Raw genomic sequence first — 24777 nt, forward strand, 5'->3', positions numbered from 1 at the left:
TCTCAAACAATAACAGGCCCTTGCATTTTAGTTAGCTTTTCTGGAAAATTCTTCAATGCTTCCATATTAGCACTTGTAGCTTCCTCCTGATGTTAGGCTAACAAGTTCTCATTCTATTATATAAAAACAAAAACTGTTCCGTGTACAGTGCTCCCAATGAAATCCCTATTCTCCTGTGTCTATCCACAGGGGTCCTAGTTCAGGCCCTCTTTACTCTTACCCTGAGTCAGTACAATGGCTTTGAAATCAGTCTAAATGTAATTCCCTGGATCTACTCACTGCTCTACCACCAGCATCTTCGCAAGCTATGTAATTGTCCTTTGAGCTATCACTCTACCTGCAGAATTCCCCCAACATAGCACTTAATCACATTTTATTATCATTTTATGTTTACATGGGTCTCCTCTATTTTATCCTGAGTACTGAGGGGCAAAGACTATTTCTTACAGGTCTTTGGTCTACCGGTTAGTACATAGAAGGCATTCAACCTAAGTATCCTGTGGTGAATATGAGCCCAACTCTGTCAGCTTTTAGATGGGCTTAAGAATTCCTTCTAAAAAACCAGATTTTTTTCCTACTTAATCTAATATTCTTAAACAATATGTGAAAAATTTACTGCAAATATCAACTTGAAAAACGCCTGATTTTTTTCTTTGAAGCTAGTGCACTAGAAAAATGCACCTCAATGACTTTGAGTGACCCTAATGTACACCAATTACACTTTTTATAGTTTTGTCTCCAGTGACTACTGAAATGTGTTACCTACTCCAGTCTCTGCAGCTTGTTTTCTCTCAGCAGCCCCCATCAGCTTTTTTATCTAATTTACCTGTCTGCACTAATTCCTCTCACTCCTCTAGAATGTGCTTTTTAACATGCCATAGGCTTAAAGGCTAAAGTAATTAAGCTTATTAAAAATGTTTATAGTGGGAAGATACAGACCCTAATCAACAGAAATTATGTACCCATGATCAAAAAGCACAAGGATCTTGCGAAATCCTTTTTGGTTTTTTGGGGGGTTGGGGGGTTGGGGGGTGGGGAACATTCATTTTTAAGCTCTAAGGCCTTTGCTGCTTACTCTGGTTCTAATCTATATCAGAAAAAGATGTCACATAGAATTAGCACTGTTTAATCACTTAAATTTGCACTCTCGACTCTTAAAAAATCCAGCCTAGTTGAGTTACAACCTCACTTTAAAGCTCTTGTGTGACTCAGCTTAAGTTAGAAAGTTGAGTCATTATATCCACTTAATAATCTAAAGCCATTTTAAACTACATTATCTTACATTTCTAGCAGATCAAATGCATAATATGCAATGTGATGTACAAATATTAAATACTTATAGTGACAAAAAACATTTATGGTTGATGGACAAATTTTTCTCCAATTACAAAATGTAACTGATGTAGCCTAAAGCTCATCATTAAATACTGTTTCATATTCTATTGAAAAATGTGCCCTCTTTTAGTACTTTATATACATTATACTCTAAATGTTAAAATGTAGTGATACTAGAGGTAAAATGGTAGAAAACAGGCATCACAAAGATTTAGACAATTAAGGTAAGCTCAGAGTGACTTTTAATATGCCAATCAATGTTAATAAAACACAAGTCAAACAGACAAGTGCAAACATGCTGTAAACCAAAATTAATAGGAAAGCAAACAATAGACAAATTCTGTGTTTTTGTTTTTTGCAATGTCTGGTTAGCCAGTATTATTAGTCAAATGGCTTATCATTGATAAAATATATTTTGTGAAAAGCTTGGAATAGTCAGAAGTCATTCTGGCATTTCAAACAGCTATGTACACTATCACCAAGATTAGTTTATATACACAAATATTGAAGAGAAACCGGGCAAAACATTTAAAAACAGACTAACAATACAATCAAGTACAAAACTTGGGTAGAGGGAGGGAACATTTTAAAAAAGAGTCAGGGAAGGGCATTACCAGGAAAAATTACAAAACCAGTAACAATTATACTACATTAATACAGCAATCCAAAAGGGAAAAAAAAGGTGCATTACTCCAATGCACTAGCTTCAAAGTTCAAAGAAAAAAAGGCAAATAGCTGCTTGTCATCAAGAGCAGCTATATATTTCACATAATTGTTTTCCAAAAAAGCCTATTAACAACAATGATTGTTTAATGCTACAATTTTACAGCAAAGACAAAACTAGAATAGCAGCAAATTCACAAGGCAATACTTCCACAGAATTATCATTCCATGGTTCATGCAATGCCTACAAAGTGCTCCCAGTTGGATATACAAGTATAATTCACAATTTAAAAAAAAGAAACGTAAGATTGACACACAGGTACATTGAAGGCTGAGTAGTACTGAGTCTCTTAGCATTTCCCTTTTCAAAGGGAGAATATGTTTGCAATAAAGCCCTTGAGTCCCTTTTACAGGTCACTACAAGGGAAGACACCTTTTATTACAATGCAACAGCAAACTAAAAGCAGCACACCACCACAGTGGTTAACCCTAGAAAGTCTGGTGTAACATCCAACAGTGACTGACGTCCTACAGAAGACAGACTAGTAACACTAGACGAAAGCCTGATATAGCACTGGTCAAAATACAGCTTTCAACTGTAATTCACAAACAAAAGTCCTAAAAGGTATTTCAGTAAAACTACTGACACCGATTGAGAAAGTAATTGCAAGCTGGATTCTAGCAGTGATTTCAACCTAGCTTCCTCTTGTCACAGTTTTTTGGGGGAGGTGGGAAATGAGTAGTTCAGTATATGGTAAGGCTGACAGAGCGGTTCATTTTCTTTCCAATAAGTCGAGATGTTCTATTACTCTGGGTGGTGGACCTAGTGGTCATCCGATCAGTGAAGAGTGCTCTTTCCTCAGCTGCAGCTTTTGCCATCTGAGCTTTCTTGAGTTCTCTAAGAACATAAAAATAGGAAACAAGACTTTTCACCTATTGTATTAATCCTAGGAAGGGATCCTAAGGGGCCAAACACAAACTATGTTATCAGCTGGGAGATCTTAGCATGCCATCATTATTCTAAAATACAACTGAGGAAAAAAAATGACAGTATGAAACTTTAGCTTGTGCTCAAACAACTTAACTTTATGAAATGATTTTATTTTGTGCTCTCAGAATTAAAACATCATATACACTTGGACCCAAATAATAAAGATGCTAGTAATGACTTTGAGTTGTAATACAAAATAATTTCAAACAGAACTCTTAATTCGTATTGTGAAAATATCTTTACATAATAGAGATGAAAGGAAACTTCTACTTCCTATTTGTCTGAACTACAATGGCTATCAAACTAGTGGCAAATAAACCTTTTGTATTTCAAGTCAGTTTTATTAGGTTAAAATCAGCAATAAAGCAAATAAATTAGAATTATCATTCCAATCAATTTTCTGAAATGTCAAAGGTCATTCAGACAAAAGAGGAGACACATCTACCAACGTAATTGATGTTAATTTAATCCTTCCATAACAAATAAACAGAATGAAGGAAACTGTTAATTTATGGTGAGAGTTTAAGGGGGAAAGAAAAGCCTGTACAGCCTCACTTAGCTTTTGCTACAATTTAGGGATTGGGGATTATTACCACTTGCAAATACATGCTGGTCTTAAACATTTTTAAGTCCATAATTTAAAAGTTTAGGAACAATACCAAGTAATAGGTCACAAATAACTAATTAAAGGCAGAAATCCCCAAATTTTAACTGTATAACATACCAAACCACTACAGCCTTCACTGACAAAAAACCTAAATCATCGCTCATTAAAATTTAAGAATGAAAATAAGAAAGTTAAAACAAAACATTCCAAAAAACTCTCACTTACTTCTGCAAAAGTGAATTTTTGAATTTTTCAGCATTCAATTCTATCCGTAATTGTTCTGCACTTTTTCTAGAAGCAGACAGCAATACTGAATGCTTTACCAGTGCCATTGCTGAAGGTCTTCTCTCTGGATCTGGATGAATCATAACCTTAGAAAGAGAAATGAAATTAAGGTAAAGACATGCAATTTAATAAAATATAAAACCATGTCAATAAAAAGTGCTTATATACAAAAAATGCTCACTTTTAGCAACTCTGTAAACTCTTGGGAAAGCACTTGGGGAATCCGGGGTAATCTACCCTGTCTGATTTCATGCCATTGGTCTCCATTTCTGGGAAGAGGTTCAGCACCAGCAGCACATACCACCGTGAGGGCAAGGGCAAAAATATCCGCTTTTGGTAGATGGGTATAGTTCTGTAAAATTAAAAAAAAAAATTTTTTTAAGGGACTATAAAAATGGCCAAAATAAGTGATGACAGGTGAGAAATAAGACTAGATTAAAATATCCAATGCCACATTTAACCTTTAAAACCTATTCAGAGACTAAGTTAAATTTGAGGAGCTTTTTAAAATCACAAATACATATATACTCTGGGAGGGGAGTGGTAAATACATTTCTAAAAGTAAATGCCTTCTCTTTTTCACTAGTCCATTTCAACTCTCAGAATAACTCCCATCCTAGGGCATTCATATGCATACAGGAAACATGCATACATTGACAAGTTACAAATACATGTACACATATAAAAAGAACAATGGGATCGTGCAATTTATTTGTTCTACTTTCATTCTAAACTCTTATCAAAAAAATATTTTGTCACACTTTTTTTTTGGGTCACATTTTTTCAAACAGTACTATTAACTATATGCTGTAATTTATTTAATCGTTCCTCTATTGCTAAACATTTATATTGTTCTCAATTTATTTGTATACGAACATTTCTGTAGGCAAGACTCCTAGAAATGGAAATTCTGGGTCAAAGGGTACAGGATTTTAAAACGTTGATAGATACAAACGATCTCCTAAAAGGCTATGCCATTTTACAGTTCCACCAGTAGTTTATGAGAATTTCTTTTATAGCTCCATCATTGTAATACTATAAATCTTTACCTTTACTCAATTTTCCTAGATTAAATATCCCCAGCTGATGGTTTAGGCTTTCTTTATTTTACTAGTTATTAGCTTAAAATTTTAATATGTTTATATTGTTATAAAGCAAATTGCATTATTAAAGGAAAAAAACTACCTCCTGCAAAACTTCATTTGCAAGAAAACGGCTATCACCCTCTTCAACTTGTGGACTAGAGATTCTTGTTACATGTCCAAGATCACCTGTAAGTATTGGAAAAAAATAGAGTCAAGAGTTAAATAGCCTCCTACTTTATTTTAAGGCAATAATCTGGTTATCTTTCTTTCTTACCTATTTTAAACATAACTTTGTTGGATGCCCAGTCATCTTCATCTCCTTCTTCAGAGGCAGCATTTGGGATTGAGGTTCGAGATATGAAAATATTACCTGTCAAACAGTTATTTTTGTCAGCTGCACTAACAATTAATGGTGTAACCAAAATTCATAAACAAGGCCGTACATCAGAATCATCCCAAAAGCTTTCAAATGTATAGATTTTCATATGTTCTACCCCCAAACCAAATGACAGGAAGAATCTCAGGGGACAGGAAATGGGGTTGTATTTTCTAAGGGACGTATTTTCTGGACTAATACTGATCTTTGAACACTTGGAAACCACTTCATTAGACCCTTGTCATCTACACACTGATCTCTGGTTTTAACTATATAGAAACAATACAAAAAAGGCAATAATGTAGTAATCTGTCAAGCCGAAGGCAGACGCTTAATGACTGAGCCACCCAGGCGCTCCAGGATAATTTATTTTTCTGTGTTATTTATAAATTTGAAATTTTAGGGCCCCTGGGTGGCTCAGTTGTTAAGCATCTGCCTTCGGCTCGGGTCGTGATCCCAGGGTCCTGGGATCGAGCCCTGCATCGGGCTCCCTGCTCCACGGGAGGCCTGCTTCTCTCTCTCCCACTCCCCCTGCTTGTGTTCCCTCTCTCGCTGTGTCTCTCTCTGTCAAATAAATAAATAAAAATCTTTAAAAAAAAAATTGAAATTTTAAAACTTCATATGCCTTAATATTTTCAACTTTTGTACTTATAAGGGTCTACTATGTTTGTCTGACACTTAAAACAAGATATGAATGAGTACAGGCAAACCTTACTAATTCCTATTTAGGGCCATCAGCCCAAATATTATTTTTCCCCTTTTGGAAAATAAAAATTTTAGTGAGTTATTAACATACAGATAAATTCTTCACATAACTTAGAAGATTCAAGTAACTTGTGTAAAATGATTTAAATTCTCATGAATCACACATTTCCATAGACAAAAACAAAACAAAACAAAAAACCTTCATTAAATTCAACTTAGAAACACCTATCCTAAAATTCACACTTGAATTCATCAACCTGTTAGTTTTAACTTCCAATTTTTTTTTTTTTAAAGATTTTATTTATTTATTTGAGAGAGAGAATGAGATAGAGAGAGCATGAGAGGGGGAAGGGTCAGAGGGAGAAGCAGACTCCCCGCTGAGCGGGGAGCCCGATGCGGGACTCGATCCTAGGACTCCAGGATCATGACCTGAGCCGAAGGCAGTTGCTTAACCAACTGAGCCACCCAGGCACCCTTAACTTCCAATTTATAGGAAACACAGGGGAAAAAGGAGTAAGATAAATGATGCAAGGGAGCAACCAGTCAAATCCAGAAGAAAGGACATCTTACAAGACAAAGTCCATATTAGTATTATTTTTTTAAGGTAGAGGAAGGGTAAAACCTGAAGGAAAAAAAAAAAAAGAATAGAAGTAGATGGGATGCATGGTCCTGAAAATGGATACTAGTTTGGACAAGTAAACCAAAAGAACTTGGTTACCTGGGAAAAATTTAAAAATGATCTAGCTATTAGAATAGATGAAAATGTACTGAAAAAAAAGGTAGGGGCTCCTGGGTGGCTCAGTTGGTTATGCGACTGCCTTCAGCTCAGGTCATGATCCCAGAGTGCTGGGATTGAGTCCCACATTGGGCTCCCAGCTCAGCGGGGAGCCTGCTTCTCCCTTTGACCCTCTCCCCTCTCATGCTGTTTCTCTCTCTCTCTCAAATAAATAAATAAAGTAAGTAAGTAAGTAAATAAAATCTAAAAAAAAAAAGGTAGCGTTAACTTACAAAAAGTTTTAAAATAGTGTGTACATTATGAGGTTATTTTAATAAAATGAGAGGGATGTGCACTAAGATGTTACTGCAGCATTCACTTGCACCCTTTTTTAATGCAAGATAATCATACTGCGGGGCACCTCGGTGGCTCAGTGGGTTAAGCATCTGCCTTCAGCTCAGGTCATGGTCCCAGAGTCCTGGGATCGAGTCCCACATAGGGCTCCTTGCTCAGCAGGGAGCCTGCTTCTCCCTCTGCTGCTCCCCCTGCTTGTGTTCTCTCTGACAAATAAAAATCTTAAAAATATACATTGTTTAAAAAAAAAAAAAGTAATCATACTGCATGTGCCATTTGTTTTCTGAATAATGCAGTAACACCTTCATGGTATATAGGCTAGAAATACCACATGTTACATAGCACTTACGTTTCCAAAAACGTGTTCACATATCTCATTTTATTCTAACCACCCTGTTAGCAGCACCAGCATTATTTTGTAATTATGATTCTATAACCTAGTAGAAGAGAGGGGCTTTAAACAACAGGTTCTTAGTCTCCCCATCAGAGTCCTACTTCATGACTATGTGGTTTCCATAAGATGCAGCAAATTTTTCCAACTTTTAATAAAAATGAATTGTCTCAAATATTTTGGAATAACAAGAGGTGAATGGAAATCATAAAACAATATAAACATGTGGCTCAAAGGTCTTTTAAAATTAACAATGAAAAAACAGAGTAAGATGTTCTAATGAAATCATTTATTCTCTATAACACTAAAGAACACAGGTCAGAGAATTTGTAATACTTACTAGGCTTTATATCCATATGAACCAAAGACATTGAATGAATATACCTCAAGCCCCGGCCAACTTGCAAAAGGAGATCCTTCAACTCTGCTTCTGTAAAGTAACTCATGCTTCTATAGTTTTCACTTATGGCATCAGCTAAACTTCCACCTAACAAACATGGTAAAAATTAGCAATATCCTCTTCGTGAGATCTTATTTCTTTTCCCTCCATCTTTACTGAGTGGCCACAAACTCAACAAAGAAAGTAGCATTTTGTACGACCTATTCTCTCTCTCCTGCTTGTGAAATCTAAAGTTTATTTATTCTTTCAATAAATACTATACTCACATGGGTACAAAATATAAAGTCTGGTTCAACTATATACCCCAGCATCCCACCTGGTTCTTTTTCCCCAGAATAAACCAATGTTACTGGTTTCTTATATTTTTTTTCAACTCCTTTTCATACAAATGATAACATATTTTCATTACCTTGAAGATTAGTCTTTACTAACATACAAAGACTACCTTGTTCTCTCGTGTCTCTACAGAATTCCACTGTATAACTGAATGGTGATGCATTAACCAATCTCCTAATTGATGAACATTTTAAAATAATTTCCAAGCCTTTGCTACTATATACTATAGTCTAAGGAATAACTTTGTACATTGGTCATTTCACACGCATTTAACATATCTCATAGAAACAAACTGCTGGTTTAAAGGGTTATACAGGGGCGCCTGGGTGACACTTGATTGAGAGTCTGACTCTTGGTTTCGGCTCAGCTCATGATCTTGGGGTCGTGGAATCGAGCCCTCCCTTGGGCTAGCACTCAGTGCGGGGTCTGCTTGTCCCTCTCACTCTGTTCCTCTCGGCACCCTGCCCTCATGCTCATGCACACACTCTAATAAATAAATAAAATCGTTTTTTAAAAAATAAAGAATATGTTCAGTCATAGAACAGTACTAATATGTGGCTCTAGTATGTGTGTGAAATACTATCTTATATATAGAATATATTTTTATAGCTGAGAGGGACATTTCTCTATTTATCCTTCTACAAAACAGCTTAGGGTTGGTATTCACACCATCAGTACCAAACCTTCCTTGCCTGTGAAAATTCACATAAAAGAAGTAACAGTGTATTCGGTTTCTGATTTCAAAATGGCTAGTACTTAAACTCTGCTAGCATGTGCCTTATGTGAATCTGGGGCTTTGGAAGACAAATCTGGGGCCATTTTACTTACATTTACACACTTACACACACACACACACACAGAAGACAAATCTGGGGTCATTTTACTTACACTTACACACACACACACACACACACACACACACACAGAGTTCCCCATAGAGAAGGCTGTACCAATTTATACTCCCATCATTAATGTATGAGAATAACTTTTCCCACACCCTCGACAGCAGTCTATAAATTTTATAGGTAAAAACCAGTGTTTTAGTAGTTTTAACTTATACTACTTTTGCTCTGAATGAGAATAAAACCTGCTTTTATAGGAGCAGTCAAAGCAACCAGCTCATTTGTTTATACTTTAAAAAACTTTGTAAGTTTATACTTTATAAGTTTTATTTAAAACACTGTAAGTTTATAACTTATATCTCAGGAAAAGAGGAGTTATGTAAAACAAAACAAAAATCAAAAACCAAAACAAACCACTTCTGTTTAAAGCTTAGTTAGGAATAATGAAATCAGAGCCAGAGTAATAAAATCAGGAAAGTATATTGATATATATTAGTTAGGAAAGGAAGTCCTACAATTTGAATAAGACTAGATAGCAAAATGTCCAATGTGTTTTAAAAATAAATATATATCACACATCTCAATATTTTAGACTTAAGTATGTTCTCCATACTTATACAAATCTTGAACTGCAGGAAAAAGAGGGCTCTAGAAGGGAGGTCAATAAACGGGCTTGAAGGCCTAGTCCAAGTTTAATAAGCATTTTAGTGGATCTACCAACTATAGCTAGGCCAGTTCCTTCTATTTCACTGCTGAAAGGCAAACAGAAGTGAGAAGAGCAAGACACTCATCTGATATTTCATGTTCTCTTCCCCTATCCATCAACACTTTCCCACACTTGTTTACCAGGGGTAAAAATTTCAATCTATCACCAAACCAAGACAAAAGGCTTAAAATGCAAATGACTGGTTTGAGATAATAAGGAAACTTAGTCACGATAAAGGACGTCAGTTAATCACCATGTATGAATGAAATAATAGAATCATTTCCCTGTGAAACTATGGAAAAGGATGTGAAGATCTGGCCTATTATTAGGACATTCAAAGCTTCATCTGGAGAGAAGAATGGTGGAAAAGGAAATAGAAGAGCTCACGAATGTATCTAGATAGCCTCATTTCATCTAACAGAACAGACAACTATTCTAAGAGGCAACCCTGTTTCACACAGGTCTATTTATTCTTTAAAGATCTGTATATTCTTGGGGCGCCTGGGTGGCTCAGTCGTTAAGCGTCTGCCTTTGGCTCACGTCATGGTCCCAGGGTCCTGGGATTGAGCCCTGCATCGGGCTCCCTGCTCAGCGGGAAGCCTGCTTCTCCTTCTCCCACTCCCCCTGCTTGTGTTCCCTCTCTCGCTGTCTCTCTGTCAAATAAATAAATAAAATCTTCAAACAAAAAAAAAATCTGTATATTCTTTAAGTGTTTTATACTGTTTCAAAATAATAAACTGTTTCAAAATATTATTTTATAATCTAACTGTATTATAAGACAGGGTTTTGTTTTGTTTTTTAGGACAAGGTCTTTATAATGAGAGGGTAGCAAGTCAACTCACTCCTCCCTATCCCCCCAGGCCCAAAGTTTTCTCAAAATCATCTGAATTATACAACCACATATTTATTTGGTTGATCGTTACAAATGTGTGATCCCTAAAGTGCTACTGAAATACTTGTTAAGAGGACTAACCACATCAACAAGGTGAAAGGGAGAAAGAAACTGGAAGATGGCATCTAGCAAACATCGAGTGGAAAAGACATGGTCAAACTGTCCTATATTGGGGTGCCTGGGTGGCTCAGTCGTTAGACGTCTGCCTTTGGCTCAGGTCATGGTCCCAGGGTCCTGGGATCGAGCCCTGCATCAGGCTCCCTGCTCCGCGGGAAGCCTGCTTCTCCCTCTCCCACTCCCCTGGCTAGTGTTCCCTCTCTTGCTATCTCTCTCTGTGTCAAATAAATAAATAAAATCTAAAAAAAAAAAAAAAAAAAAATTGTCCTATATTAAGTGCAGTAACTGAAAAATGAAGGTTAAGAAACAGAAGAAACAGATTAGTCCACAAGGTCACGAGAGACAGCTACATAAATATTCTGATATGAATAGAAACATTTCAAGAGACGTGTGAAACAAATTAGCAGCAATGCTGTATACTGAGCACTTAGTTCTTTCAAGTATAGAGATTAATATAATGACAACTCAAAAAAAAGTAGGTGTGAGAAATGGATCTTTTACTTCTTTTTTGTTCAATGTTTTTAAATACTGAAAACCTGAACCCACTACCTACACCACTTATTTATTCACAAGCTATGAGAAGGCTGGTCTTGTTGAAAGAAAAAATGAGAATAAAAAAAAATAACAGACAAATCCTTGCTATCACCTCCCAACTGCTCACTAAATTCTAAATTCTCTAATACAGAAATGGAAACCCAGCATATATAAAGATTTACCTATTTAAGAACAGGCATTTATAAGAATCAGAATTGAGACCAGGGTTTTGATAAAGGTTTAATGAAGAAGGGGGGAACCAAGTTGGTCCTTGAGGGACTTTTTGAAATTGAAAGCTCTCCAGAGGTCCAAAGTTGAACCTCTACACATGCTTGTTTTGTTGGTTTTGGGGAGAAATGAGGGAGAGAGGCACAGCTAGAGAACTAAAAGCATAACTTAATAGAAAAGTATGAGTGGATTCCAGTGGTAAACTAGGTTGGAAAAATGGGAATGGGGGCAAGATTATAGAATACTTTGAACAAACGGCTGAAGTTAGAACAATGGAGAGTCACTGTCACTTTATGAGTAACCAGTATCAGTTTTAACAGCATAAAAAGTGAAATATAAAGGGAAGGCTAGATGCATTGAACCTACATTATGAACTACCATACCCCACATACACTATGCTGCGTGCTAGGGATACCAAAATATATATATGGCAAGACCACTGTCCTCGCATGATTAGTTTGACTAACAGGCACACTACCATGCACAATTCTACTACTGAAGTAAAAGGAACAAGGTTTTCAATCTTTACTTAATATCCAGGTAAGCAATGAACTTAAAACTCATGTTAAGCTTCTTGAATTTAGAAGAGATATACTCTCTTTCTATTTATATAAAAGAGACATAGAATTACAGCAGGATTTCAGATAAAAACTATTTCCTCAGTCTTCATTTTTTTGAGCTCACAAGTTTGTAAGAGAACCAACATATTACTCACCATTACAATATTCATTCTGTATAAGCATATGATCATCTTCTGCCCATGCAGAGAAATATCGAACTACATGAGAATGCTGTCCAAGCACTGCATGAGCATATACTTCCCTCAAAGCGTTCTGCCTAGGAGAGATTTGAGATTGACAGCATGATAAATCATTTTTATCCAAGCCTAACTTGAACTAATTTATCTGAAACTTCATAAGAGAAACTTGACTTCTGTTATCTATCATTATGCTGAAAGATAACTTGCTTAAGAAAGAGGGAGTTAAGACTCTGTACCAGATTTTCCTAAAGGCTTCCATTAAAGAAGAATGTTAGTTACAAAGAAGGAACCTTGCTGGCCCTAGGACTCGGGAAAAATGAAACTCCATTTTACTGAATGGAGTGAATTCGTGGATGCTACCAAAAAAAGAAATTTAAGTTAGGTTCCAAAATCAGACTACTCATAACTTTACCAAATCCAGTAAGAATTAATGGCACAAAATGAAAAGGATCTGATTAAATTATTATAGCTTCTCAAAAGTGAGAGAATTTCAGTGCTTGATTATGTAAAACCTTAATGCTTGCAACACCATAGGGAATAAAAGAGCAAAAGACAAAATTTTTAATACATACTCATCGACAGAGCCAGCCAATGGCTTTTTTGATCGCTTAATGGCATAAATGCATCCATCCAGCCTCTTCACACACTTAAACACAGAACCAAATTCTCCAGAGCCAATTTTCTCTAGCTCATGAAATTCTGTTGTATACCGTGACTTCATATTGCTTTCAGTAATTGTAATTCTCTGTAATAAAAAAGTGTATCCATATACATAATACAAAGATATGAAAATGATTTTTTGCTATGATGCTAGCACTATGTGTGAAATTTAAAAATGATTTTTTTGCTATGATGCTAGCACTATGTGTGAAATTTAAAAATCATTATATCTTATGTTTTAATGGATATTTAACATGTATATATGGTAACTTGTTAAGAAGTAGAAAATGAAATTTCAGAAACAATAAAAAGAAAATGAAAAGCTATTTACTTTAGCAGGTCTTGTTTCATCTTCGAACTCATAATCACTGGCTTCCATGTCTTCACCACAAGAACTGAAAAATATTATGTATTTTTCCATCAACAGATCTGACAGACACATCAACTAGAGATCCAAAACTTTATCTGATAGGTGTACAGTGAAATTGCATTTTAATGAATAAACAACAGACAAGAAAGGGCGCCTGGGTGGCTCAGTTAAACATCTGCCTTCAGCTTGGGTCATGATCCCAAGGTCCTGGGATTCAGTCCCGTGTCCAGCTCCCTGCTCAGTGGGGAGGGAGTCTGATTCTCCTTCTGCTCCTCTCCCCGCTTGTGCTTGTGTGATCTCTCTCGTGCCACACAAAAATAAATAAAATCTTAAAAAAAAAACAGGTAAGAAAGCACTTAATTATATAATCACGAGATATAGCTCAGCTGATGAAAATGCTGTCCCTGCTGAAATATGCTTATTAACTACAAGCCAACACCACCACACATACCAAAATTAAAGTCTTTCTAAATCAACTCTCTCTGCCTGCCTCATTTTTGACACCAGCAGATTTCCTACAAGCTATCTAGGCTTTTTATTCCTTCCTTTTTCACACCACTACTTTTCTACAGCTGATTACTTTCCACCTACCTCTCCTGGGAAGTGGGTGCTAGCAACAGAAAAATTTCAGAGCATAAACTTCCATGTCATTCAGATGAAATTAAATTTTGATAAGTACCACAAACCAATCTTGAGTGGCTGGGGACCAAACTGTGGAGTACTAAATAACTTACTCATTCCAATGTGTTCGCTTTCTTCTACGACATTGTCCTGAGGAATGAAGTAACACAGAATCTGGGGTAAAAGGATTAATATTCACTTGAGGAGTCTGTCGCATGTCAAATTCCCTTTTTCCTGATTTTTCTGTATCCATGAATAGAGAACCACCTCGGAGTTTAACAGAGCTGGAATCAATTCCTCGAGCTTTGGAGAGCAAACTCTAGGACAGGAAAAATAAAATTTTTAGTATCCAAGTCCTATAGACAGCCTTATCAACCCAATCTTCAACAAGCCTTTCACAGGTCTGATAGTGTAGATCAAAGCAACACACAAGCCTCTGTCACATCTCCAGCAAAACAGTGGTTAACTATAGCAGTCTGAAAAGTGGATACCAACCACCTTTTCTGAAAAAGCCACATAAAATAGGTCTCTGACCCTAAAAAGAGTAGGAATGCAGACTAAAATTAAGTTTATTCTGGAGTCCAGAAGTTAACAAAACCTTTCATTCCATCTAAAAATAGAAAGCAGTCAGGGAGCCCCATAAAAGCTCCCTTCCCCCCATCCAAATAGGGCTTTGAAAACCACCTCCGGCGGACTCCTCCCCTCACTTCCAGAGGGATCATGCCTTGGGCAAGTCCCTAATAAACAGTAACGCTCAAAAAACACTTCTTCGTGAGGTTTACGACCAATGGCACTGAAAGGGACTCAAAAAGGTGCATTTTCCGTATTAGTTTTATAAACGCGATACTTGTCTCAATTTCATGACGGGTCTGTTTTTAAAATCTGTGGCTACATCTAACGTTCCAGAAGTAGTAATCTGCGTACTCACTTGCTACTCAACAAACAGGTGCTGAACACCTCCTTCATTGTGATATGTTATCAGCATTATGAAAGCACAAGGGTCCAAGAAACCCCACCAATGCTGGCTTTTAACAGTTGGATGTCCCTAATCGTTACACTTAGGCTGACCACACATGGGCACTGCAAACCCAAGGGTGTAAACAAACGCTTACCCAATAAATAGCATGTACGGACAGTAGCTTAAATGCTACTCTGAGTTAAGGAGTGTTTAAGACTGGAAACGCTTGGAAGGCCAGCCTTTTCTCCCAAGTCGAAGCGCAGTCCCCCTCCATACCTCAAACTTAACCCCTTAAGGCCATATGACACGAAACGATAAGCGCATGAAATTTTTTTTTTTAACCGAACTCCTGCGTGCGCCGCCCAAATTACAGGGCCCATCACTGCGTTTAAAAGGCACCATATGGCTGCGGGGCTCAGGAGTGTCAGGTGGCCGGGCCAGCCCACTCCAAGCATCCTTCCAAACCATGTTATCAGTGCCACACTCCGGGCTGACACGGTCGGGAAGGCCCCGACTCGACGGGCGTGAAATCACCAGCCACCTGGACGGCGCCGATCAGCCCCTCTGAAAGATGAAGAAGTTCCAGAAGAGGCCCATTGTTCAGTTACATAATCTTAACGGACAACTTCTGGGCAGGGCCAAAAAGAGGGGCTGCCAACTTTTTGTTGCGGCTCCGGGGAACGAGTGGGGGTGCGGCCGGGCGGTTATGTAACCGAACCCGGGCAGCGCCGCGCTCGGCTCCCGGCGCCGCGGCCTTTTTAAAAGGCTGGGCGGGCGCGGGCTCGGGGCGCCCGGGCCCCGCGTCCTCTCACCTTGGGCGTGTGCGGCGTGTCGAAGAGCCGCAGCTTGCGGAAGGTCTTGTGCGGCGGGGTGCCGGGGTGGTCCGGCAGCGGCGAGCAGGGGCCCTCGCTAGCCCGGCGCGCCCCGCAGCGGCGCGGGGACGCGTCCCCCGCGCCGCCGCAGCGCACCGGCGAGAACGAGCTGCCCAGGAAGTAGGCGGCTGCCGGCGACTTCACCGGCGACGAGGAGCCGAAACCCTCCTCCTCCCACGAGTCGCCCTCGGCCCCGCCGCCCTGCACGTCGGCGCTGGGACAGGCGCCCCGCAGCAACATGTCCTCCTCCAGCTCCCCGGGGCTGCCGGGGGCCGGGCCGGGCGAGCGGCGGCGCTCGGGCCCGGGCTCTGTGGGGCTACGCGCAGGCGGCAGCGGCGAGTCGGGCTCTTGAAAGGCCGAGTCCTCTCCCGTGCTGTGGCCGCTGCCCTCCTCCTCTTCCTCCTCCTCCTCCTCCTCACAGTCGCTGCAGGGCGAGAAGATCAGCTTCTGCCTCAAAGTGCAGGAAGCCCCAGGACGGCGGGGCGGCGGCGGCTGCTGCCGGCTCAGGAAGCTCATCGCGCCCCTGGGGCCGGGGCCGAGGCCGAGGACCGGAGAGCCGGAGCCCGCGGAGTCCAGGACGCGGACGGCCCAGGGGGCGGGTCCGCCACGTGCGACTGGGCGCGCTTGGTCGCCGCGGCGGCGGACCTGCGCGGTAGCGGGCTGCGGCTCTGGAGCGCTCGGAGCTGCGGGCGGCGGTGGTGGCGGCGGCGGTGGCGGCGTGGACTGTCCAGCAGAGGCGGGGCGGCCTAGGCACCGAGGCTGGGGTCTCCGCAGGTCCACCGCAGGTTCGGGCTCCGCGGCTTCCCGCGACCGTTAACCACGTGAGTGCCCGACCCACCAATCCCCGCCCAGCCCCGGGTTTGAAAAAAAAGGAGGGCGCGACGTAGCCCGCGGGGGAGGGATCAAATACGCGATTTTGGCGCGAACCCGCTGGCTCCGCCCCCCACCTCCCCGCCCTCCGCAGCCAGGCTTGGGCGGGCGCGGCGCCGCGGGCCTATGAGGGAGCCGGACTTCTGGGAGACGAGCCGGGCGCCGCCCGGTCGGGGCCGGGCGGGAGAGCCGAGGCGGCCTTCTGGGAGGGGCGAGGGGGGGAGGGGCGAGGGGGGCCGGGCTCGGCTCGGCCCAGCCGAACGCCAGCCTGGAGGCGACTTGCTCGCGGTCCCTCAGGCGCTCTGGGGTCTGAGGTGGGGGCTGGGGAACACTTCTGGTCCCCTCCGGGTCGGAGCGAGCGGGGAACCACCGTGGCCCTCGGGCTCAGCCCCGGGAGTGCGGCCTCCGGTCCCGCGTCCCTTTGGTGCGGACCACTGGGGCGTTGTGGGCGTGGCTGTGGGCAGTCACGTTCTCCCGTAGAGGTTTGAGCCGGAAACGGTGACTCGGGCCTCAGGAGCTTTGCTGTCTGAGCCGGTTGCTTAGGGTGGATACCGAATCAGCAAGGCCAACACACGAGAGCTCGCGGCGGGGACACCGGCCTTGGGGAAGGCCTCTGGAGTCTCAGTTTCCCCCCAGGGTGGCTGTTAGGGTCGGGTGTGCCCCCTGCGAGGTGAGCTTCGCCTAGGCCGTGGCCCCCTTTGCAGTCCCCCCCCCCCCCGACTTGTCCAGAGTAAACAGCAGCAGCACCACAATCGGCCCCAGCACGAAACCCAAGTGCCCACCACGCAGCCACGGTGTTTATATTTGTTTGCCAGCACGTGGGCAAGCGTTGGCAAAAGAGATTGGCATACCTCACTGCAAACTTTAAACGCAAGTTGAGAAAAAAATTCCTCCAGTACTCCGTCAAATAGCGATTTTATCTGCCCTTTATCGTCGCACAGACAAGTTTCTTGTAATTTTTCAGTTGTAAATAACCCCGTGATGAATATTCTAACTTCTCGTGTTTTTTCCCTGTGTTGTTTGAGGGTTTGGGGTGTTTTTTTTTAAAGAGATTCCTAGAAGTGAGAATTACTGGGTCAAAAAATATAAACTGCCAAACTGACCTCCAGAAAAAAAACAATTTACATTCTCATTAGCATTGGGTTAGAGTACACTGCTCATGAATTCTGGACGTAAGTGGATATTTAATGTTTGTTAATGTAATTTCGTTGTTTTGATACATATCGTCGGACAGTTTTCATGTGCCAGTGGCCACTTATATTTTTCTATTGTATTTTTCTTATTGTAGCACTTTATGAATATTAACACTTTGCCATATATGTTGTTCTAACACTTTTCAAAGGCTAAACTCAAGCTGGATTTTTAATAATGGAACCACATTTTAACACTTACCACATGGGAAATTCCCTGAGATCATATAACTGAAGATGCAGTGAAGGGTAAACAGCTGTCTTCTCCAGACATTTGCTGATATATGTGTCTTTCTTGCATGTTAATCCAAATCCAATGTTAAGCTCTTGCAAGACAGGAACTCTATCTACCCTTTTGTATGTTTCAAGGAGAGGCATTCTCTGGTCCCTGGGGCCAAAGCCAAGGAATGGTTTTTAGCGCTCTCCCTCCAACACCACCTCTCCACTCCTGATGGCAAATATAATTCTTTGATATGCATAGTTGGCCACATTGAGTTGATTTTCTCAATTTCATGTGAGTGTAAATAAAAATAACTTGAGAAAAGGACTTATTATTGATCTTTAACATGAGTTGTATGGAAAAATAGTGTGTTTCCTAAGTAAACTTTAAGGTCCTGTAGATAACCTCTCCCCAAACAGAATGTTGTTCCTAAGCCCCTCCTATATAGGAATTCTGTATCCTCTGTTGCTATCCATGCAAGCTCACATCCTCTCCCCCTTCACTCTTTCATAATACCCTGCTTTATTCCCCTAACAGGCTTATATCTACCTCAAAGTATGTTGATTGTTTGTTTACTACTATCCCCTTCTAGAAAATGAGTTCCCTGAGTGTAGGGACCTTTTCTATTTCGTTTATTGCAGTGTTCTAACGTGGCTTAGGCCCTCAATATCTTCTGAATGATAATAGAGCTCTTATTTAAATATTTGTTGATTGGTTTATTTTTCTCTCTCAGTATAAATTCACATGGTACAGAAGCCTCCTAGCCACCCCTGTATATCTGTTCTTGGAGGTAAACAGTCTTTTAACGGTTTTTTTTTTTTTTCAACTCTTAACTATGCCACCTGTCTGCTTCCCTGAACTGGGAGGTCCTTGAAGTAGGCTAGGCTGGAGCAGAAGGGCCTGGCTTCTGAACGGGAAGGGAAGAGTTCTTGGTACACAACAGCCCCAGTACTTTGAATTCTTGGCACACAGGTCCACCCACAGAATGGGAGAGGTAAATTTCCACTGAATGTATAGAATGACTGGAGGAAAGAAGGAATTTCTTTATTTTTTATTTTTTTTTTAAAGATTGTATTTATTTACCTGACAGGGAGAGACACAGCGAGAGAGGAAACACAAGCAGGGGGAGCGGGAGAGGGAGAAGCAGGCTTCCCGCGGAGCAGGGAGCCCAATGCGGGGCTCGATCCCAGGACTCCGGGACCATGACCTGAGCCGAAGGCAGACGCCCAACGACTGAGCCACCCAGGTGCCCCAGGAATTTCTTTAAAAGTTGGAAACAAGACTTAGTGGGAGAACCATTTCTTCTGTAAAGCCTTTCCTTAACTTTCTCCACTTCTAGGTAAAAGAGACACTCTGTGCACCAGGTTTTCCACCACACCTGTAATGGACTATGTAAACACTCTTTGTTTACTTGTCTGGCTTCCTTTCCACCCAGGGCTGAGATCAAGTTTTATTTGTCTTTAGAGCTCCAGCAACCAGCAATGTGCCTTGGCCCCTGAGAAGGTACTTAAATAAATGTTTCTGGAATAAATATCTCCGTGTTCTTTAAAGAAGAGGTACCAAAATGAGTAAGAAACCCAAGCCCTACCTCCTCCAGCTGACAACATGGCACAGTGTGATGGTTTAACTGCAGCAGTGTCCTAACTGAAATTCTAAATGATTGTTCTGATTTTTTAAATTTCATGCTCCTCCAAGTACAGGACTCACTGTACTGGAGGGGTGGGGTTATGCCCACCTGCCCCAGGGCATATCTAATTCAAATTTCCTGTTCTTTCTCTACCCAGTGTTGTTCCTAACTGTAATGTTGCTAGGCAACTTCTGCAGAATCCACAAGTTTGTGGTAATGTTGTAATAACTGAGTAAAAATCTTGCCTCTAGGTGTTGGGAGAACAAACTTAACCAGTTTATCCCTTTAGACCGATGACTTAGCAAGTATAAGGCTTTAATACCACTATTGTTGGCTCATTCACCTTCCTTAGCAGCAAAATAAGATTCCTGCACTGAAGATTTATAATTGAGATTCCTAAATCACCCTCTCAAATACTTTTAATACATACAAGCACATAAATACATATGCATATTCTTATTAACATAAGCCTGTACTTTTGAATGAAAGATACTTCAGAACTAGTAACTAATTTGTCACAGTCTGGAGGAGTGTTTCATAAGAATAGCTAGGCTTTATCCAAAGCTGAATCTTTTCTAGTGTATGCTTTTGATTCTGGAGAAGTAATAACTCTCTCTAAACAAGAGCCTGCTCTGATAGATTTCTAATTTTTTTAAAGATTGTATTTATTTATTCTAGAGAGAAAGAGGGAGTATGTGGGAGCTGGGAGAAGGGGCACATGGGGGGAGAGAGAATCTCAAGTAGGCTCCGAGTGCTGAGCGTGGATCCCGACCTGGGGCTCGATCTCACAACCCTGAGATCATGACCTGAGCCAAAACCAAGAATCAGAGACTCAACTAACTGAGCCATCCAGGGATCCCTAGATTTCTAATTTTTTTTTTTTTTTAAAGAAGCCAGGGGCTACCGGGTGGCTCAGTTGGTTAGGTGTCTGCCTTCGGCTCAGGTCATGATCTCAGGGTCCTGAGATGGAGCCCTGTGTTGGGCTCCCTGCTCAGTGGGAAGCCTGCTTCTCCCTCTCCCACTGCCCCCAACTCGTGCTCTCTCTCTCTCACTCTCTCTGTCTCAAATAAATAAAAAATAAAATCTTAAATGTGAGACTAATGTTGTCCCTTACAAATAGTGCTCAATAAATGTTATGTGTTGCTTTTAATTATAGCAATGTTGTTTTGAGAATAATCCATACTTGTCAATGGCTTTATAGTCAGTAAATGCAACATGTAACTCCTGATGTCCCCAAAATAAGTTTGCTTAATATGGATAGACAGTTGAGATTGTGTACAACCGGTGAGGATAATCAAATCAGGACAGAAATAGTACAGTTGACCCTTGAACAACATGGGGGTAAGAGGTGCTGACCCTCGCAGTCAAGAATCAGGTAACTTTTGACTCCCCCAAAACTTAATACTAATAACCTACTGTTGACTAGAAGCCTTACTGATAACATAAACAATTAACTCATATTTTGTATGCTATGTGTATTGTATATCATCTTCTTACAATAAAGTAAGCTGGAGTAAAGAAAATGTTATAAGAAAAGTGTAAGGGAGGGACGCCTGGGTGGCTCAATTGGTTGAGCGTCAGACTCCTGATTTCGGGCTCAGGTCATAATCTCGTGGTAATCCGAGGGATCTAGCCCTGTGTTGGGCTCTGCCCTGGGCTCTTTGCTGGGCATGGAGTCTACTTGTCCCTCTACATCTGCTCCTCCCCCCACTTGTGCTCTCTCTCTATCTCTAAAATAAATAAATCTTTAAAAAAAAAAAAAGAAAATTGTAGGGGCGCCTGGGTGGCTTAGTCGGTGAAGTGTCTGCCTTCAGCTCAGGTCATGATCCCAGGGTCCTGGAATCGAGCCCCGCATCGGGCTCCCTGCTCTTCGGGGAGCCTGCTTCTCCCTCTCCCTCTGCCTGCCACTCCCCGCTGCTTGTGCTCTTTCTGTCAAATAAATAAATAAAACCTTTAAAAAAAGAGAGAGAAAAATTATAAGGGAAAATACATTTCCAGTAGTGTCCTATATTAATAGAAAAAATCCATGTATTAGTGGACCTGCCCAATTCAAACCCATGTGGTTCAAGGGTCAACTGTATTGATATAATAAGAACTTGAGAAGTATATAGTTCAGGAAAAGTGGCCAGTTGAAAGCTTGTATTTTAATTAAATAAACATTATTTCTTGTCATGCCTAATTAATCTTTAAAGACTACTAACATACTATTTCTATTTATCCTTTTAACGTTTATATCAGGTAGATCAAGGGCACATATCATTATACCCTTTAGGTACGGATTATATCAATTATATGGGCTGCATACAAAAAGTCTGAGGACCTAAGATTCTCATTCAGTTTTTGCTTAGGGTCTTCAGCTACGAGAGACCATGCTGGGGTACTCAAAAGTTGTATCTGCACATATACAAAATCTTGGCTGTAACCAGCCCTATTTGTGAAGGAAACCTTCAGGCCTGCTACCAGTTATCTTAGCCCTTACCCAGGCCTCAGAATCTTGAAAGACTTGATAGTCCACGGCAATCAGCCAGGCCTGTGGCAATGATACTAACTTCAAGACTTTTCCCAAGAGAAAATACTGACCACTGACCATATCATTCCTAGATGAGAAAGGAGTTCTCAGTTAACATATTTAAAACTATAGCTCTGTAAAGCAGTTAGCCAAAACATCACGCTTCCTCTTTGATATTTTAAAAATCCTTTCTACTGTGATGGAACCGAGTAGTCCCATTTTCTCCAATAATACTTTTTTTCCCTTTACAGAAGTACAAAGGGCTGTTTTTCCCCTACATTCTCAGTGAATTTCAATAACTGAAAAGGTCACTTCACAGAAATTTTATAAACAGGAGGAATCATGGGTACACAACAGAATGCTGGTGCTCAATACACATTTGAGTAATTGATTAATTGCCTCTCCTCTTGGGTTAGTGACATACTCAGGAAATGACCTGGATGACCACAAGGACTGCTGTTGTTTGCTGACCACACTGTGATTATTTAAGCCAGCTTTGTTCTTATTACTGCAGCACAAAAGATGTGATGACTCTTCTTCAGTGAGTCAAGGGGTTCAGTCCCATTAGGAGAGGGAAAGGAGATAAGGCAGACATCCCATGCTGCTCTTTTGTGTAGCAACAGGAGTGTGTTTGGGTATTGCTGTTTTGATGACTCAGTAGTGAGTCAGTTTTAAAGTTCTGTAAAAGGCCTTGTTCAGCTCAGACAGGATTAAGATGAGCTCATTTGGTAGCTCATTGGGTGACAACTGGGTGGTATGTGATCCAATCAGCTGATGGGTGGTGTAAATATGTACGTGGAAAAAACATATTAGCAAGGATGAAACTAGTTCCTGAATGCAAAAATCAACTGTCCTTGGCATCTATTGAGTGCCTGCTGTGTTCAAGCACCATCCATGTCCTACCCATTCCCCATTACCTTTATAAATGTTAGAATATGAGAAGTGTGTTAAGTGCTACAAAGATCTGGGATGCCTGAAGGAGCTGGGAAAGATAGGTATGTTGCCAGCTACATGGTAGGCACTGAGCCAGATGCTTTACATGTTTATCTTATTTAATCTTTAAAGGAAACCTTTGAAAGAGGTATTTTATTCACATTTTACAGAAGAAAATGAAAGCCAGATAGGTTCAGTGCCTACATATACAGCCATAGGGCTAGGACTACTGAGACTATATTCCTGAGACTGTATTACTACTGGCTTAAGGACTAGCTCTTTCTACCCCAGCAAGTGTGGGGTAAGGTGAGGGTGAGAACTAATTGGAAGACTTGATGAAGGCAAGGTTGCTGGACCCAGCTGGTGCGCCAGACAGTTATGCAGTGTGATGCTAGAATCCGGACAGCAGGGCATGCACCTCGTCTGGTGTGAATGAAGGAAGTGGGATCTGGAGAGAGTTAGACTCGCACCTTTTAATTTTTTGTTTTACCGTAAAACCCACATGTGTTTAAAATCAAGAGGAAACATTACAAAGATTAATATTATCTTATGTTGTGGAGGGTGTAGGGAAATGCATTCTTGTCTACTATGGAGGGTGGGTGTAAATTGGCACCATTTTTATTTATTTATTTTTTAAGATTTTATTTATTCATTTGACAGAGAGAGATAGTGAGAGCAGGAACACAAGCAGGGGGAGTGGGAGAGGGAGAAGCAGGCTTCCCACTGAGCAGGGAGCCCAACATGGGGCTCTTGATCCCAGGACCCTGGGGATCATGACTTGAGCTGAAGGTAGATACTTAACGACTGAGCCAGCCACGCAGGTGCCCCAAATTGGCACCATTTTTAGAAGATTGTTTTGGGGGTGCCTGGGTGGTTCAGTTAAGCATCCAACTCTTTTTTTTTTTTTTTAAGATTTTATTTATGAGAGAGAGAGAGAGCACGCGCATGAGCAAGGAGAGGGGGACAGAGGAGGGGACGGGGAGGGGGATGGGGAGGGGGTGAGCAAGGGGAGGAGGACGGGGAGGGGGTTGGGGAGGAGGAAGCAGGCTCTCCGCTGAACAGGAAGCCTGATGTGGGGCTCCATCCCAGGACCCTGGGATCATGACCTGAGCTGAAGGCAGACGCTTAATGAGTGAACCACCCAGCTGCCCCTAAGCATCCAACTCTTGATTTCTGCTCAGGGTAGCGAGATGGAGCCCCGCCTCAGGCTCCACACTCAGTGGAGAGTCCGTCTGAGGTTTTCTCTCTCTCTCTTTCTCTCTCTCTGCCCCTCCCCACCCTCTCTCTCAAATAATCAATCAATCAATCTTTAAAAAAAGATTGTTTGGATGATTTCTGTTATAATTTAAGTATTTGTACTCTTTGACCTAGCAATTCTACTGAAATGTTTACATAGATTTGCAAAAAATATGTAAAAGAATATTTATCGCTGTATTAGTTCATTCAGTGAATACCTGGGGAGATTCTCCTATGAGCTTGGCACATCTCTGGGCACACAGCAGTGAAACAAAACAAAGTCCTTACTTTCCTGAAACTTTTGAGGCCTCTGGTGGAGATACACAATGCATAAGTAAACAAACATACAAAAAAATATCAAGTAGTGATAAGTGCTATCAAAAAGGGGG

At 41.1% G+C, this 24777-nt stretch overlaps 1 protein-coding gene across 1 annotated transcript; it reads right to left on the bottom strand.

Annotated features, from left to right (window-relative positions):
- Positions 1-1445: 1445 nt before the first annotated feature.
- Positions 1446-16391, bottom strand: WEE1 (WEE1 G2 checkpoint kinase). Its single transcript, XM_032427388.1, has 11 exons — positions 15744-16391; positions 14087-14292; positions 13314-13377; positions 12895-13067; positions 12278-12399; positions 7848-7994; positions 5241-5336; positions 5067-5152; positions 4063-4233; positions 3822-3967; positions 1446-2896 (listed from the first exon to the last, which is right to left on the bottom strand). Exons 1-11 carry the CDS (start codon positions 16317-16319, stop codon positions 2743-2745), a joined length of 1941 nt encoding a protein of 646 aa, XP_032283279.1. The 5' UTR covers positions 16320-16391; the 3' UTR covers positions 1446-2742.
- Positions 16392-24777: the final 8386 nt, after the last annotated feature.

This window comes from Phoca vitulina, unplaced genomic scaffold (assembly GCF_004348235.1).
Source record: "Phoca vitulina isolate PV1807 unplaced genomic scaffold, GSC_HSeal_1.0 scaffold36, whole genome shotgun sequence".
Taxonomy (NCBI): Eukaryota; Metazoa; Chordata; class Mammalia; order Carnivora; family Phocidae; genus Phoca; species Phoca vitulina.

Coding starts and splice junctions, on each gene's coding strand:
- WEE1 (XM_032427388.1), bottom strand. CDS start 16,319: ATGAGCTTCCTGAGCCGGCAGCAGCCGCCGCCGCCCCGCCGTCCTGGG. Junction 5,153..5,240: donor CAAAGTTATGTTTAAAATAG/GTAAGAAAGAAA, acceptor CAATACTTACAG/GTGATCTTGGACATGTAACA. Junction 2,897..3,821: donor AAAAATTCACTTTTGCAGAA/GTAAGTGAGAGT, acceptor TTATGTTCTTAG/AGAACTCAAGAAAGCTCAGA.